This window comes from Pituophis catenifer, unplaced genomic scaffold (genome assembly GCF_029215685.1).
Source record: "Pituophis catenifer annectens isolate HBS135680 unplaced genomic scaffold, rPitCat1.0.hap2 SCAF_6, whole genome shotgun sequence".
Lineage (NCBI taxonomy): Eukaryota > Metazoa > Chordata > Lepidosauria > Squamata > Colubridae > Pituophis > Pituophis catenifer.
This window is the reverse complement of record NW_027256886.1, coordinates 228,742-245,598: the sequence shown is the minus strand read 5'-3', so window position 1 is coordinate 245,598 and position 16,857 is coordinate 228,742. Positions and strand designations below refer to the sequence as shown.

The following is a 16,857-nucleotide window of genomic DNA, read 5'->3' as shown; positions in this document are numbered from 1 at the left end:
CCAAAGCTTGTAATGGTAAGATACATAAGGTTGACAAAGTATGTATGGGTAAACCTTTACATTTGGATTGTGCTCATATATTACACCGCAGGCTTGGCCATGCCAGCTTCCCGGTTATTAAGAAAATGCAAGATTTTTCTGATGGGCTTAAGATAAAGAATTGTAATACCTATTTGGAATGTGCCATCTGTAAGGCAGCAAAATCTAAAACTGCTGCTATACCTAAGGTCTCTTCCCGTCGTGCAAGGTACCCTTATCAGCTGGTACACATGGATTTGGTTGGTCCTTTTAGACCCTCCCTTGGTAGGGGGCGTTATTTTTTAACGGTAGTAGATGATTACTCTCGTTATGGCCATGTATTTATTTTAAAGGACAAAACTGAAGTCTTTACCAACTTCAAATATCTTTACAACCAGATCCAAACGCAACACAAGGTGTGCATCGCTCAGGTGCAGAGTGATAGGGGGACTGAGTTTACATCCAAGATTTTTGAAAAGTGGATGAAGGAGAGAGGTATCCTCCATTTTAAATCATCCCCTCGAACTCCGTCCGAGAATGGTATTTCAGAAAGGAGAAATGGAGTGCTGCAGAATGTCATGAACTGCCTACTTGCAGATGCTGACATGAGCCAAGTTTTTTGGGCAGAAGCGGTCAAAATGGCTAATTATCTAGTCAACAGGACGTGGAGTAGTGCCATTAACCAAACCCCATACTTCCTGGTCCATGGAAGGAAACCTAGTCTCTCACACCTGAGAATTTTTGGTTCCTATGCCTGGGTCCATATTCCCAAGCACCTCAGAAGAAAGGGGGGCAAGGCATCAAGGAGGCTCAGATTTATAGGTTATGCAACCGGCAGCAAGGCCTCTAGGTTTGTAGACAAAAATAACCTTGTCATTGTCTCTAGATCAGCTTCCTTTGAGGAGGGGTCAAATTGGTCAAAAATTCATTCCAAGGAACCCGGTTATTCCCCTATTAGAAGCGACACTGAACAAGCAGCACCATCTGAAGAGGATGAACCAACAAACTCCAAGCAACTGACCAGCGAAGATCCAGATGGTGATGAATCCCTACCTGACTCTGATGATTCAGACAAGGAATCCCTGGGTGACTTCACACCTCCTGCCTCACCTAAACGACCATATCTTCGCAGCGCCTGGGACAGAGGCCCGCCCCATTTTGATTGGAAAGATACTTCCGGCAGCTCCAATTCTGACACCGATGCTCCGGATGACAATGATGATGGTGAGTGGCAATTTCCCAGACGGTCAAAACGCTCCAATAAAGGGGTGCCACCCAAAAGATTGTACATTGGCTGTGTTGCCTCGGTCAACAGCGTTACCATGGCCCCTAAAACGTACTCAGATGTCCTCCAACTTCCCGAGGAAGAACAGCGCAGGTGGAGGGTGGCAATGGAGCGGGAAATGGACAGTCTCAAAAAATTGAAAGTCTTCATCCCCATGGAAGTCCCCAAAAAGAGGAAAGCAATTGGCACCCGTTGGGTCTACAAGGTCAAGCCAATGCCCAACAACAAACTCCTCTATAAGGCCCGGCTGGTAGCACAAGGCTACGCACAGTGCTACTTCCAGGACTTTGATGAAACATACTCCCCCACCGTGAGAGCGGAAAGTGTGAGGGCTGCTTTGGTCACCGCAGCAGCACATGGGGAACACATTTTTCAATTTGATGTGCAAACTGCTTATTTACACGCACATCTAAAACAAGAAATTTACGTCAGAGGTGCCCCCGGATTTCAACGGCAGGAAGGCCACACCTGGCTTCTGAAGAAAAGTTTATATGGCCTCAAGCAATCAGGCAGACTGTGGTACAAATGCCTGACTAAAACTCTCAAATCACTGGGTTTCCATCCATCTCCAGCTGATAAATGTACCTTCACAAGGGATACCAAAGGGGGGCTGGAGAAAGTCCTAGTGTATGTCGATGATCTTTTATATATAGGGCCTGACAAGGGGGGAAGTATTATATTTGCCAGGACCCTACAAAAAAAGTTCACTCTAAAGTCTTTAGGATATGTGGACAAGTACCTAGGCGTACAAATCATCACTACACCAAAAGGTTTTGCTCTCTCACAAAAGGAAAAGATAGAGGAACTCTTGGTGAAATGTAAAATGGAAGATAGCAAGCCAACGGCTATCCCAATGCAGACCGACTATTATGGATTGGCACACAAGGATAGCCCAGAGTTCCAAAATAATACTCTATTTAGGTCAGTGATTGGCTCATTACTATATATAAGTAACTGGAGCCGTCCAGATATTGCCCTGGCCGTAAACCTGCTATCTAGACAAGTGGAACATCCTACCCAGTTCCACTGGTTAGCCATTAAAAAGCTATTAAGGTATCTCAAGACCACAGCAGATTACGTGCTTCGCTTGGAACCTGAGAATAGAGACAAGGCCCAATTAAAATGCTTCGCAGATGCGGACTGGGCCGGAGATACCAAGACACGTAGGAGTACTTCAGGCTTCTTGGTACTATTAAATGAGGCACCCATCCATTGGCATGTGGGGCAACAGAAATTTGTTTCGTGCTCCACCGCTGAGGCCGAATATGCATGCTTATCAGAGGCAGGGAACGATCTGATATGGTTTGATGCCTTAATTTCTAGCATCTGGACACCACCGACTTTGCCCATCCAAATTATAGAAGACAACACCGGGGCCATAGGCATTGCCAAAGCCTATGCGGTGGGAAAAAGGTCCAGACATATCGATATCCGCTATCAAAATGTTAGGCAACTAGTAGAGATGGGGTTTATATCTTTATCACATTGTCAGACCAAATATCAAACAGCTGATATTTTCACAAAACCTCTACCAGCAGATAGGCACAAAGATCTGTGTAAAAAGTTATGTCTCACAGGGTAAAATCTGTTGTGCATTGCATTTGTATGTTTGCATGCCATTGGCTCGCAAGGAGGGGAACTGTCAAGTATTTGCAAGCCATTGGCACATATATCATACAGAACACTAGTGGAGGCAGAAAGTGCCCCCACCCCTATGTGGAGAGGAGGGGCTTACACTGAGTATAAAACCCCCTCTAACCTTTCCACCATGCTCTTTTTTACGTTTGTTCTCCATGAGACATGATCTTTGATAGGGGTAGTCACACACGCTGTGTGCCCCCTACCCTAATGGATATTAAGACAGCCTTTGTATATAGTTAATATGTTTTGTTATACGAATAAATACATTTATCACATTTATTCTTGCATCTGCCTTTGGACTCTTCTATGCTCCTGGGTGTTTTCTACGATCCCAATTTCCACAGTTGCCATCTGCCCCATCATTAAAAAGTACTTCTTTATATAAACCACCCCCCCGAGTGACTTTAAATTTATATTCCATATAATGTGACCAAGATCCAACCACAACGGTATTTTATAATCCCATTTGAGTCGGTGCTTCTTCCATACTCTCATCAAGGAGCTTCTAAGTATATGGCTGTTGAATACTTTATCCACCTTGTTTTCATAAAATAAATATGCATGCCAACCAAATTCAAGATCATGACTTTCTATATTCAATATTCCAGTCTTTGTCCTTCCAAACCAGTCACTTGCTTGTGTAAACGCTGCAGCTTCATAATACAGTCGCAGGTTTGGAAGTTTAAGACCACCCCTTTCACGAACATCTTGCATAATTTTCAGTTTAACTCTTGGCTTTTTCTCATTCCAAACAAACTTATTCACTCCTTTTTGCCATTCCATCAAGAATTTGTCACTTTTAAGCACCGGAATCATTTGAAACAAAAATAAAAATCTAGGTAGAACATTCATTTTAACTGCTGCTATTCTACCAAGTAGAGACAGCTGCAGTTTTTTCCAGGTTTCCATATCCTTTTGTACCTTTCGCCACAACACCTCATAGTTATTTTGAAACAGTTTTATATTTGAATCTGCAACTTGAACTCCTAGATATCTCAGCTTTGATACTATTTCAAAGCCTGCCTTCCTTTCCAGTTCCTTCTTTTGATCAACTGTCATATTTTTAACTATCATCTTGGTTTTTTTTCTGATTCAATCTAAATCCTGATACCATACCATATTCTTCTATAATATTTTTTTTTTTAATATACCGCCCTACTCCCGAAGGACTCAGGGCGGTGAACAGGCACAAGATAAAACACATTGAATACAAAAATTTAAGAGCAGAAGTAAAATTGAATTAAATCAATTTAACCCAAGACAAATTTAAAACCCCAGGTTAAGAACAAATTTAAAATTTACATTAAAATTTACATTAAAAAGAGAATGAGAGAGGTTAGGCCAGACCAGCCTGGTGAAATAAAAACCCATTGACTCTTTGGGGAACCTTCTCCCCAAACATCTGGGATGCAGAAGCCAGGAACAAACCGCCTCCACAACCTTCAGGGTCAGCCTTTCCCTGTAGCAGCCAAAGCTCACTTGGTGCCTGTCCCAGGAGTGGCCGAGAGCTGCAGCAGCTCAGCAAGCTGAGCAAGCGAAGAAGTGGTTAACTCAGCTGTTCCTTATCAGGGGAAACACACCCTCCTCTCTGGCAGCTGCCCTCAATTCAGAGAGACTTCCTTCCAGCATTTGCAAACATTTTTTCTTGGTGATCTGCAGAGAGAAAAAAGCCACTTCCAAATCTCAGAGCAAGTTCAATGCTTTATTTAAATTAGCAAACACTTCCAGGATGAGACAGGAGTCCACATTTGCTCTTGTATTTTTGTAGCCAAAAGTCTTTATGCTGAGAATGTGAGTTTCATTCCATGGACCTACTAACTTTGTCCCAAGGAGGAGGCAGAAACGGCGAACTGAGCTGCGAGAGGAGGAGCCCATGCAGCTTCCACAGAAGTTTGGGTGGCTGAGTCTTTCTGAAGGGAGGGGGGGTCTACAAGAGAGGCTATTCCCTGATGCCCAGCTCCTCCCTCGCCTTCTCCCTGGCAGAACAAGAACTAATTCAGCAAGGACTTCCAGTGTGTTGCGTGAATGCAAAAATAAAATGAGACCGCAGGTACAGTAATGGTGATTAAGGGCGGCTGCCCCAGAGCGGTTTTTTTTAAAACCGCCAAAGATCCTGTGCTGCTTTCTGGCATGAGAGGGAGGACGGGGTGTGTGTGTCCATGCTCAGCTAAGCGTGTTCTGTGCTCAGCCTGCGCAGAGGCCGAAGAGCTGCTGCTGACGTGTTCCCCTGCCAGGAAAAGGATCTGGAGCTGGGAGCGTCTTCACAGCTGAACTGCAGAGGAAGCCCCCCTCGCCCCCCCAATGGAAGGAAGGCCGCTGTGCCTGGGGGGGGCTCTTCCCACCCAGCCAAAACCTCTCGATGCAGTTAACCTCTGAAGTGAAGGCCAGCTCTTCTCTGCCACATTTCGCTTTTTGTTTTGATTTTGCTCTCAGGTTTGAAAGACAGCACAGAGCCAAGCACAGATGCTGGGGGTGGGGGGGTGGGGACATATCCGGGGATGGTGGTGGCGGCAGTGAGTGACTCTGGCTGTCCAAGCCCTGGGATGCTCTGTTGGTGAGCAGACCCCCAACCCTCCCACAAAGCCCCAGCTCTGCCAGTCATTGGGAGGAAGAAGCTCAGTACCCCCCCCCCTTGTTCATCCCTGGGGGCCTGGGATCCCCCCGAGGCCCTGGAATTGCTGACTCCAGAGTGGGGATACTGGTGGTGGGCCTGCTGGCCTTGGGAGACTCTGTGGGGACTCCACCTCTGAAGGACCCTTCCCAATCAAAGGGGGGAGGGGCAGGGCTTCTCTTGCCGGGGATCCCCTGCTTGGGGTTGTGGGGGTCCAGTTGCACTGGGACTCCCAACTGCCCCCTCCAGTTTGTTGCAGCTGCTGGCCCTCCAAAGGAAGCGAGGGGGGGGGGGACATACCTCCAGAAGAGTGGGTTAAGTTGGCATGCAGGTGAAGCATATTTCCAAAATGGAGCCTAGACTTCCATCTTTTCTTCCCTTTCCAAGGGTCTCCCTGTTTCTCGTTTAACACTCCCATCAGTGAAAGTCACCCAAGACTACCAAGAGTTTGGCACCATTTTGGGTGGGGGAGGGGCAGGTAGGTTGGAGATGTCCATAACTCTCCACAGCCCCCACCCCCGGTGCCTGACCTACATAACACAACAGCCAAGAGGAGGCCAAGAAGTTAATCCTGGTATTTAAGATTAAGGCCAGCTGGGCCGTCTTCATTCTTGGTGCTGCTTCTTGGGTCGCTTTCCTTTGCGGTCGGCTGCCCGACGGGGCCTTTGGCTACCACAGACAAGCAGGGCTGCCGCGTGGCTCCAGGTTGGAGGCCATCAGTCCTGCTGGGAGGCTTAAGGGCTTAAGTACTGGTGGGGTCCCCTCTGCAGGGCCAGAGAAGGACAGCTGGATGTTGGTTCCTCTGCAGGGCCTCAACGTAACACTCTTTAACATCCTCAGTTGCTCCAGGCAGTGTTTCCTGCTCCAGGCTCTCAGCGCCTTCAGGGCAGGATGGGGGCTCCAAGGCCAAGGCCAAGGCCAAGGGCAGGGCAGGGCAGGAGGTGAACCATTTGGCTCTCGGGCCTGGGTGCGCAAGGGTGGCCGGTGCTTCTGGGGTGTGTGTGTGTAATGCTTAGAGGTCCTCCCTCAACCACGTAGCCCTTTGCAGTCAAGCCAATCAGACAGGCTGGAAGCTGGTGCCTCTCGGTTGCTGGTCCTGAGCACAGGCTTGGGCTGGCCATGCAGAAAGGAGGCACATTAGCAAGGCCCGACTATGCCAGCAGCACTGAGGGCAAGAGCCCAGGGCAGTCGTGGAGAAGAGCCTGTCTGTGCCAGCCCTTTGGGATAGAAGCAGCTCAGATGCAAGCACCTCCTCTATCTTTATGGTTAAGGTTACAATGGCAGAATCTTCCTGCAGGTCTGAATGCCCCCTTCTTCACTTTCATTCTCTGGAAAATGGGGAAACTCCTTCTGATTCTCTCCCGGCTCCTTCCAGGACTCCTGCTTCCTTCCTCAGATTTGGGCTCGGTGGCTCTTCCTCCTGCCTCCCAAGGTCCTTCGCAGAGAGCCTCAGTCTCTCCTGGCTGGGTTTTAGAGCAGCATCCGATTTTCTTGCCCTGCTCTCACCCGCAAAAGGTTCTCCTGGACTCCGCCCAGATCGGGGCCTGCCCCATTCCCCCCCACACCAGAAGTAGGTCTGCCCCCATCCCTAAGCCTGCCCAACCTGCAGAGTTGTGAGACCCAAGCCTGGGGTGGGGAGATAAGGAATAGCTGGGGTGGCAATCAGCCTCTGCAGAGAGCCAAGCCAGACTTGGCACGGGAGTGTGGTGGGGGGCAGAGGGAACATGGACCGGAGTCAGTCCCCACCCAGCAGGAGCCAAAGGGCTGCCCCAGATGCAGATGGCTAAGTGGATGAAAGTTTGCTCCCTCGTTCCTGCTGGCCTCGGCCTGAGCTGAGGGAAGGGAAACCTGACCCGGTTGCAGCTTGAACGGAGGAGTAGAGGACTCCTTTTGTTAAATGCTGCCTCTTCCTTGTGCAAGAAAGGTAACCAGACGCTGGCTAAAATATGACATCGCAGCTTGCCTGGAAGAGAAGGAACATGCTCTCCCGGTCAGACCAGGGCTTGGGGGAGGCTAGTGGCAAACCATCAAAAATGTGCCCCACCCAGCCATTAGGAAGGACCACTGGCCTTGACTTGCCAGAAAGCAGAGCAGCAGCAGAGGCTGCCCATCGCAGGGAGAGGGCATAGGTCAGGCCCATGAGGAATAGGGGTTTCCAAGCCCCCACCCCTGCACAGAACGTCTATGGGCCTTTTTCCACGGTGGAGAGTATCCTGGAAGACCTTGGCACACCCTATGGGACAGCTCTGCAGTTCCAGGCCTCTTTACGGGGTGCTGTCCCAGGGGAAGGGAGGTGTCCAGGTTCAACCAGCTCCCAGTTGCCCTGGCACAGCTTTGCTTTAACCCGCTCATCTTCCGCCAATGCCAGCCAGCCTAGCAGGTTCATCCTCAGTGCAGGCGGCTTAAAGTGATTCTGTTAAATGTAGAACCTAAACAGGATGCTATCTATGTGCTGCTCACATCATGCGCTTAAGTAGGAGCTCAAGCCTGTTTGGAAGCATCACTTGGCACAACTTGCAGTGGCCTGGAGAATCAGGGCACACTCACTCTACTTGTGTAGTGCCAAACCTGCAGCAGCTGCACTAGCTACCAGTCAGTCCCCTCACAAAACTCCTGGTGCGGGAGGTCACCAGCAAAGCTCTTTGGAGCCCAGTCTGCGGTTCTTCCCAAGAGCATCTTCTCTGAATGAAAGATGGCTGCAGGGCAGATGAGGGAGAAGGGGCTTACTGTCTTCCCCCAGTGGCCTAGTCCCCACTGGAAGGGAAGCAGTCCCCCCTTATGTTTCCAGGGATATGTGGCTCATTTTGAGCCCACACCAGGATGAGGATGGACCACGGTGCCCCTTGATAAAGCTGCCCTGGACTGATTATTAGCGGTCTTTCATTGTTTTTATTCTTGTGTAATTTAATTTATTGTATTGATTTGCTGTAAGCCCCTCTGGAACTAGAGCATACCATCATTATTCATGATGGTATCCATCATTCCTAGCCAGGGTGCTTTGATAGTTGTTTTTCAACTTTCCAGCCTGGAGCTGAGGCGCCTGGGCCTCCAGGAGGAAGGGATCTCAGGCCTTTTTGTATAGTGGGAAAGACCTTGAAGAGAGGAAGCAATTGGTCAGAGAAGAGGCAGCCGAGTCCACAGAAAGGATGGGGCTGCAGGAAGCCTCCCCAGTTTCGCCTAATTCCTTGAGCTGTAAAAGCGAGGTGGGAGAGGAGTATTTTCAGAACTGAGGTTTTGTTAATGTAATCTTACAGTCAAGATTAGACTTGTATTAGAGATTAATGTATTAGAAATATTTTAATGTAATGAAGATAAAATGAAAAAATTATAAGGGGGAGGGAGGGGTTCAAGTTTTATACAAGTTTTATACTAAGGGGGGTTTTGTACCTGATATGAGTATATTGTGTGGAAGTCTGGGGGGAGGGGAGGGTTAGGGAGGGTTAGGGAGGTTGGGAAGTTTGGGGTGGGTGGTGGGGGGGGGGAAAGGGGTGAAAATGTAATTGTAAAACTTTTGCAATAAAAAAAAAAAGATTAGACTTGTACTTCAGTATAGACTTGTCCTTCTGGGCAAGTACCTTTTTGCCTGGTAAGGCTGACCTTCTGTTCTACTCTAGCACCGTAAGCAGATTAGAAGCCAAAGCAATGACCCTGGAATTAACAGGTGTGTGATCATCCAAGCGATCATCCTGGATTCCTTGAACCCTGAACACACCTGCTGCTTGGGAAGAGTGGTCTAGCCACACCAACAGGAAACTCTCCGAAACAGATCATAAAACACTTCTCCACTTTTGGGGAACTAGCGGAGGTGCACAGAAACCTTTTTTGAAGCCTGGAAACTGACCAGTCACCAAAGCAGAGGCCTTAGTGCTCTCCTGCTGAGGCTGGGCAGCCAGAACAGGCACCACCAGCAAGACCCCCTCCAGCCAGGGGGAGACCACCAGTAGGTCGAACCCAGCCCAGCAGCCCTCCCTACCCCAGCCCAGAAGGGGTTGTTCTAGCGGTTTGAATTTGGGAAAGACCAGACCAGAGGGGGAGCACAAGCAACCACCCACCGGAGCATAACTGGCTGGCTGAGTTTTCCATCCAAAGCTCTCACCCACTTAGTTTCGTACCGCTTGACAGGAGGAAGGGAAATGAGGCTGCCCCACCTTCCGCCCACGGCCAAGACCTGCAGTTTGTGCCTGCACCAGCTCAGAACTGGCACACTGGGGAACAGAGATGGGGCCGAGCGGTAGAATCGGCTCCCCTTGTTTGATCAGAGCTGCAAACTCTTGGAAATGATTCTGTGGAGACCTGCTGCAGATGCAGCTATTATCACGCAGCTTCTACCCAAGGGTAGCTGGGTGGGAAGGACCAGGGAGGCTGAGGGTTCAAGATGTGGAGCTCCATCAGCCCCAGAAAACAACCCAGCTGGATCAGGTCAAGGCCCACCTGTCCCATGTGCTTTTCAGAGAGGCACCCGGGGCCTCTCACGAGCCTGCAATCCCCTGGAGACCTTTCTCCACACAACTCCATTGTTTCCCTCCCTCTGGTATTTGGGGCAGGTAACCCTGCTGAGTCTTCTTGACCAACAGCCCTTGTTTAGCCCAACCCTCCTGAAGTCATCCAAGGCCATCACCTCATCTTGTAATGAATTCATGTGTTAATGATGCATTTGGAATTTTCTTAGGTCGGTGCCAAACTGCTTCGTCAGCTCGTCTGTGAGAGCTTCCGCCATAACTCAACATGTCCCCCAGTACCCAAAAGGCTGCTGGTTTCCCCGACTCTCGAGAAAGACCTGGGGAAGACACCTGGTCCCATATGGTTGGAGGGGGAGATGCTGACTGACTGACACCCAGCCGTGGGACACAAGGGGTCCACATCCCCCCCCCATTATTAGCTAAGAAGACTCTACCACCAGACCTGGCAGGAGGGCCACAGCCAAATGACTCCCTCCAAGAAATGCTCACCCATCACTCGGCTCAGTCTCCGGCCAACAGCTCCCCCTCTCGGGCCCACCTATGCCATGCACTATCACAACAGTTGCTGCCGGACTGAAACCTACAAGGCCCGCCCTCTTTTCTGCCATACGGGTTTCGGTGATGCTGGCCAAGTCCGCCTGTTCCTCTGCATAACATCAAACACGCCCAGCCTCACCTCAGACGGAGCTGGCGTTTTTCAGCAGGAGCCTCTGGCCCAGCCAGAACTGCTGGATCCCAGGCAGAGCGCCAAAGGAGAGGGGACCTCCGCCAACTTCAGTGGGACCCTTAGAAGTGGAGATGCAATGGAATTGGGGAACCAGATGCACAAACTAGGCACAGGATGGCTGAGGGCCGGAACACTAGGCCCCCAATCAGGAGAGGAGGTTGAATTCAGGTGCCCCCCCTCCCCATTCTAGTGACCAGCAAATCAAATCCACCCCCCACCCAGGCCCCCTTCAGTACAAGTCTAACTCAAACCACCCCACCCCCTTTTTTGGCCATAGAGAACTTAGACCCTGCAAAGCCCCCGCCCCACATTACCTTCCATGGGCTAACTGAACAAAGGGCAAGCATCGATCCTGTAAATCCAGGCCAGGGGCCAGAGGATGGCTACAAGATGCAGCTTCTAAACATCCATCAGTGCTGTTTCCCAGAGCCGAGGCTGCCTCTTCATTGTGCTGCCCAGACAACAGCAGCTCTGGGAACGGCCACATCTGAGCGGAGGAAGGATCTCGGATGACACTGAGAACAGAGGGGCAAAGTCGCCTGCCAGGTCTCCTCTTTGCCAGCCAAGTGGCTTCCACCTTCTCTACCAGCATTCATCCGCTCCCAGAGAAGACGTGGGCCTTAAACGCCACACCTACACTTGTTACAAGAGGCCTCCACAAGGGGGTGCAAATGGCCAAAGTGTATCATTACACAAACCTGGAATTTGGCTTGAGGGTCCGGGGTTGCTACCTGACCCCTTGCATGCCTCCTCCCTGTTGGCTGTAGAGCTCTGGCGGTTTGATCCCAAGAATGCGCAAGAACCTCTCTGTGAGCAAAGACCCTGGCTGTGGGCAGCATCCCTGGGGATCTTCCTGCTCCACGAGCTAAGCAAAGTGGGCTGGGCAAGGGGCACTCAGCTGTTCCAAGGGCTCCTTTGCTGACCACTGGGACAGCTTCTGCCCACTCTTTCGGAAGGAGGAGGTGCAGCGCACGAACAGCAGCTGGCCCATGGTTGGTCCTCGTTCTGTGGCCCTCCTGGCTGTCTTCACTTGGATAAACAAGTGGCTGCAGGCAGAGGGCGGTAGTGGTCCTCACAATTTTATTGCAAAACGGGAGAGAAGTCACAGCATCCCCTTTACCTTCTCCTCCTGCTTGGGGGCGAAAGCTAGGCCTGCAGGCCACTGATAACCAGACACTCCCCTCCGCGCACCCAGCCCAGGAACCCAGAGGCAGCTCCAGCCAGGAGTTCAAGCCAGCAGAGGGTGACTGAAAACCAGGTGGGATGGCGGCTCGGGGTCCCCTCCATGGAGGCGCTCTAAGCATGAAGCCCAGCGCCTGCTTCTCCAGGCCCAATAAGGTCACTGACAGGACACTCCACCACACAGGCCCTTCTGCCTAACATCCCACCCCCTCCCCGGTTCGAGGGCCAGGTGCAGTTGCAGCTCCAGGCAATGGCTCCTTCCCAGAGGAGAGCATGGTCCCCGGCCATCCCTGGGCAGACGGCTTGGGCTGCTGCTGGACTGTTTCTCAGAAGGCCCCAGAGGCCACCTCCAATCTCCACACGGCAGCTCCCCCTGCTGCCCCCCCAAGCAGCTGCTACTCCGCCGGGATGGGCGTGTTGCAGTTCCCATGGTAGATGCGGACGTGGCCGTCGCAGTGGAAGTAGTGCTCAAAGACGTCGCTGTAGCCGTGGTCACGCCACCAGGTGCAGAGCTGGCGGTTCCAGGTGCAGTCCAAGATGTAGAACAGCTCGGGGTGTTCCATGCCCACCAGAGTGAAGAAGTCCTGGTCCCCCAGGTGGCCCTTGAAGTGGAACTTGCTGGCCAGCTGCTGCACCACCGCCGGTTCCAGCAGACGGTTGTAGCGCTCCGACTGGCGCATGGCCTCCAGGTCCAGCAGCAGCACCCCACTGTTGAAGCCAGGCAGCCCATCCGGAGGGGGATCCCCCACCTTGGTCCCGGGATGTTCCTGCCGATACTGCCAGAAGATGTGCCTGGTGGGGGGGAGGGAGCAGGAGAGGTCAACGAAACTCTGGGTGAGAGCGCCTTCCTGCCTCCACGAAGGGGCCGTTTCCAATGTTAAAGCTCTCAGGTGCCCCAATCTGAGGAAGCCACCAGTGCACCAGAGACAGTCGCTGCCCCCTTGCAAAACCACGTCCTTCCCATTTCCTCCCTCTTGCCTGCAGGCGTGTAGGGGGGCTTCATGACACTACTTGCCAGAGCACAACACCCTTTGTCCACAGATGGCACGCTGCCCACAGGGAGGGCAACCCAGCCTGGAGCAGCTCCAAAAAGGAAAGAAAGAGGAGCCCTTAGTCCATTCGCAGCAAGTTTCCTTGTGGGTTGAAGCAATGCATCTCTGTGCCCCCTCAGCAGCAATGGGCACAGAATGACATGCAGCCCTGGCCCTAAAGATACATTGCCATGAGGACCAGGAGCTTTAGATGGCTTGTTTTCCAGGACACCAAGGCTCTTTCTCTGACTAGCCCACTCCTCTATCCCAGTGGTGCCTTGGTCATTTGGGCATCCAGGGAATTACAGTGTGCACCAAGAGGCCTCTGTGGGTAACAAGGCCAGTCAAGACTTTCAGTCAAGGTCACGACAGGACCCTGCTCGGTCCAGGGAGGCAAGTGACCAAAAGCCTATGGCTGCCCTAGGAGCCGGTATTCCCCCTGGTACTTGCCTGGCCTTCCATCGCCTGGACCTGACCCCATGCAGGCTGTTCACCCAGCCTTGTCTGCAGGCTGCAAGGCAGCCTCTGCTTGCTGGACAGGGAAGCCATCCAAGACCCCCGTGCCCTACCAGTGCCCAGTAAGACCCCCCCCCCAGCCCAATCTGTGGCAGTCACACAGACCGCTTGCCTGCCCCACATAACACTAGGGTCCTTCTGCGCTGTGGGCTTCAGCTGACATCTAGCAGCTCACACAGTGCCAGGGCTGGTCTGGTCAGCACCCTCCCCCCACCATCCTCAGGGGGACCCAGCAGCGAAGGGCCCAGGGAGAGGCACCGTACCAGGCATGGCTACATACCGGTAGACCGGCTGCATTTCTCGGGCGATGCCGATAACTGCTCCTTCTGGGAAGTTGTCAAATTCCTGAAACAGTTCCCGGATGTTAGCCCGGTACTCCACATCCAGGTCCACCTGTATGATCCGTGAAACCTCTGGAAGGGCAAAGAGAGCTGGTAAGACAGAAGCCTCTGCTGTCTTCAGTGCTCCCAGCTGTTAAGCAGGGGAGCCCCCCCACTCCCCGACCGGGTCAGAAAGGAGGAGGCCCAAAGGCAATGATGGCTAACCTTTTTGCCATTGTGTGCCAAAAGCGGGGGGAATGCAGGGGGGGGGGTGTCTCATGCATGCGTGCCCACACCCCTAATGCAATGCCCCGTGCCTGCCCCCCTGCCCCAGCCTACCTGTCTGGGGGGAGCGTGGGGTTGTGTGTGTTGCAAACGCGCATACCCATACCCATAATGAAATGCCCCCTTGCCTGCCCCTCCCCTGCGCCAGCCCACCTCAATCCTGGCAATTTACCAGAGAAGCGGGAGCAGCTGGGCCTGGGCTGCGTGGTCCAGGCAAGCAGAGACAGCAAGCAAGCGAGGAGCAGGCGTGGACAAGGAACCAGACAATGGTTCAGGCTCGCATGTGTGCTAAGAGGAGCTGCCCAGTGGGCATGCGGTGCCGGGAAATGAACTTTCGGTTTCCGGCACACGCATGCACACTGGCCAGCTGGTCTGGTTACTGCCAGGCATGCGTGAGCAACGATCAGCTGGCTGTCTGATCTTCGGTTTTCTGGCACTGCTGCACTTGTAAAGGCAAGCTGATTGTCACGTGTGCATGCGTGCGAGTAACCAGGAAGAGGCATGGGCGGCGACATGGCTCTGTGTGCCACTTCGGGCACACGTGCCATAGGTTCGCCATCACAGCCCAAAGGGATGGTGGTTTGGCCTCCAGATGTCCTTTCAGCAGCCGGGCCAGGACCTGGAAGGGCGTCCAACTGGGTTGACCAACTGGGCTTCCTGAGGAAGGGGCCTGCTTTTTCTCCCCTGCCCCCTTGAAGGCTCGCCCTGCCCAAAGGCAACGCCCACGGCTGCTTCAGCCATTTGGCGGCAGGCGCATTTTCTCCACCTGCAGAGGGAACACTCTGAATCTGGACCTTGAATGTCCAGTACCCTCGGCCGGGTCTCTTGAAGGAGGCAAGTGAGTCGGTGGCCACCTCTGGCTGGTCTCTGCCTGGAACAACAACCAGCAAAGTAGAAAGCATGCCAAGGACTCCTCTATGCAAAATACATTTTCCCAGGGAAAAATGGTCAAAATGTGGCCATTAAACATGGAAAAAGCCCCCGGGCACTTCCTTAGACGCCTCTGTTCGGCTCCAGTACCTTGGGATTCCTCCCCTCAGCACCACCCTCCTGCAGGTCCTTTTTTTGGGAGGGAGGGGGGGAATCCAGCCTCAGCTGGGATGCTACAAATATTTCTTCAGGTTTATCCTTCACAGCTGGTTAATTCACAAAAGTCCCCCTGGGCTCCTCCTGATTTGGGGCTCCTTCTGTGGTGGCTCCAAAGGAGGCTTGAAGAACTGAGGCCCCAGGAGGGCAGCAGGCAGACGAGGGGCACCGATGCCCCCCAGTTCCCACTCACCTCTGGGCATGATGTGGTGCATGGCGACCGAGAGGAAGAAGAGCGAGTCCCCGTAATAGCTGCCAGCCCCTGCACTGAAGAGCTTCTGCATGGCCTCCACCGTGGGCTGCAGCTTCTGGGCCAGCACCTCCAGGTCGTGGAAGACCACCTGCCGGGCAGAGGGACTGTCAGGGCAAAGGGGGGGGATTTTCCCCCAACAGGGCAAGAGACGGCAGCCCCCTCCCCCACTGCCCACAGGCTTCTTTCGGTGCTGTCCCGACATGGCAGTTCAGTTACAAGCAGCAGCAGCAGACTGAGACAGACAGGAAGAGCGTGGGGGGGGGGGGGGAGAGGAAGGAAAAGGAAGCCCAAGGGACGTCTCCCTCCTTCCCACCACAAAACCAAACTCTCCGCCTGGCTAAGTTGCCAAGCGGCGCCGAGAGGCCGGGACTGAGGCCGAGGGCGGAGGAGTCCCCGTCCCCGGCCGCTCCCGAATCCGGGAAAAGCTGCCTCTGCGCCAGTCCACAGGGCCGCGCGGGCCGGCGAAGGGGCGAGGGGAGGGGGTCCCCCTGGCCCACCTTGTACTTGAAGGCGGCGGGGCGCAGCGCCTGCTGGAGCAGCTGCCGGGCGGGGCTCCTGCTGGGCCCGTCGCAGAGCAGGTGCAGCGCCAGCGCCTCCCGCGGGCCCAGCTTGCCGAAGCGCACGAGGGAGCGCAGCGCCGCCGCCGCCTTGGCCCGCAGCGCCTCGTTGCGCTCCGCCTTGGCCAGCACCGCCAGCACGTGCAGCTCCGCCGCCTCGGCCCGCAGCAGCTCCTCGCCCGCCTTGGCCTTGCTCTCCGGCGCCGGGGCGGCGGGCGACGGGGAAGGGGGCGCCGGAGGCGGCGGCGGCGGCAGGGCGCGCTGCGCGGGGCCGGAGCCCGCGTAGTAGAGCGCGCAGGCCAGCGCCAACGCCGCCGCCGCCGCCAGAGCGCAGGGCTGGGCGCGCAGCACCGCCGGACGACGAGCCATGGCCGCCTCGCCAGCACCGCCCCCGCCCCGCCCCGCCCCGGAGGGAGGAGGAAGCGGCCGGCGGGCGGGCGGGCCGGAATCCCGCTGCCTGGACCGGGAGCCTCTCCGGAGGCGGCCGAAGATCCGCTCGCCGCCGCCTTTGTGCGCTTCTGAAGCGGCGCTCGGCAAGGACTGAAATGCGGAAGGAATCCCCCTGCAATGGGCTCCTGACGCCTTAAGCGGGGAGTCCTCGGGTTTCCCCCCTTGCTTCTCCCCCGCCCCCTTCTCCAGAGGCTCCCGGTGTCCCCCCAAACCTTCCCCAGGCACAGCCGCCTTGCAAAGATCAGCTGGGAAACCTGGAGGGAGGAGAGTCCAGGAGATCGGAGCCCCCTCCCATCCCCGAAGAGGCCGTGATTGGCTCGCTCTTGCCCCGAAGGGCAGGACCAGAAGCCAGGTGGTGAAAGCGCAAGGAAGGAGCCTTTAGAGGGGCCCGCCGCCCGCCACAGTAGGGCAGGCTGCCCCAGGAGGCATTGCTGG

General features: G+C 54.0%; 1 protein-coding gene across 1 annotated transcript; it reads right to left on the bottom strand.

The window, feature by feature from the left end:
* Positions 1 to 11,803: 11,803 nt before the first annotated feature.
* Positions 11,804 to 16,341, bottom strand: XXYLT1 (xyloside xylosyltransferase 1). The gene is made up of 4 exons (XM_070945305.1): positions 15,913 to 16,341; positions 15,356 to 15,503; positions 13,752 to 13,884; positions 11,804 to 12,716 (listed from the first exon to the last, which is right to left on the bottom strand). The coding sequence occupies exons 1-4, from the start codon at positions 16,339 to 16,341 to the stop codon at positions 12,320 to 12,322; spliced, it is 1,107 nt and encodes a 368-aa protein (XP_070801406.1). The 3' UTR covers positions 11,804 to 12,319.
* Between the last annotated feature and the right edge of the window lie 516 nt (positions 16,342 to 16,857).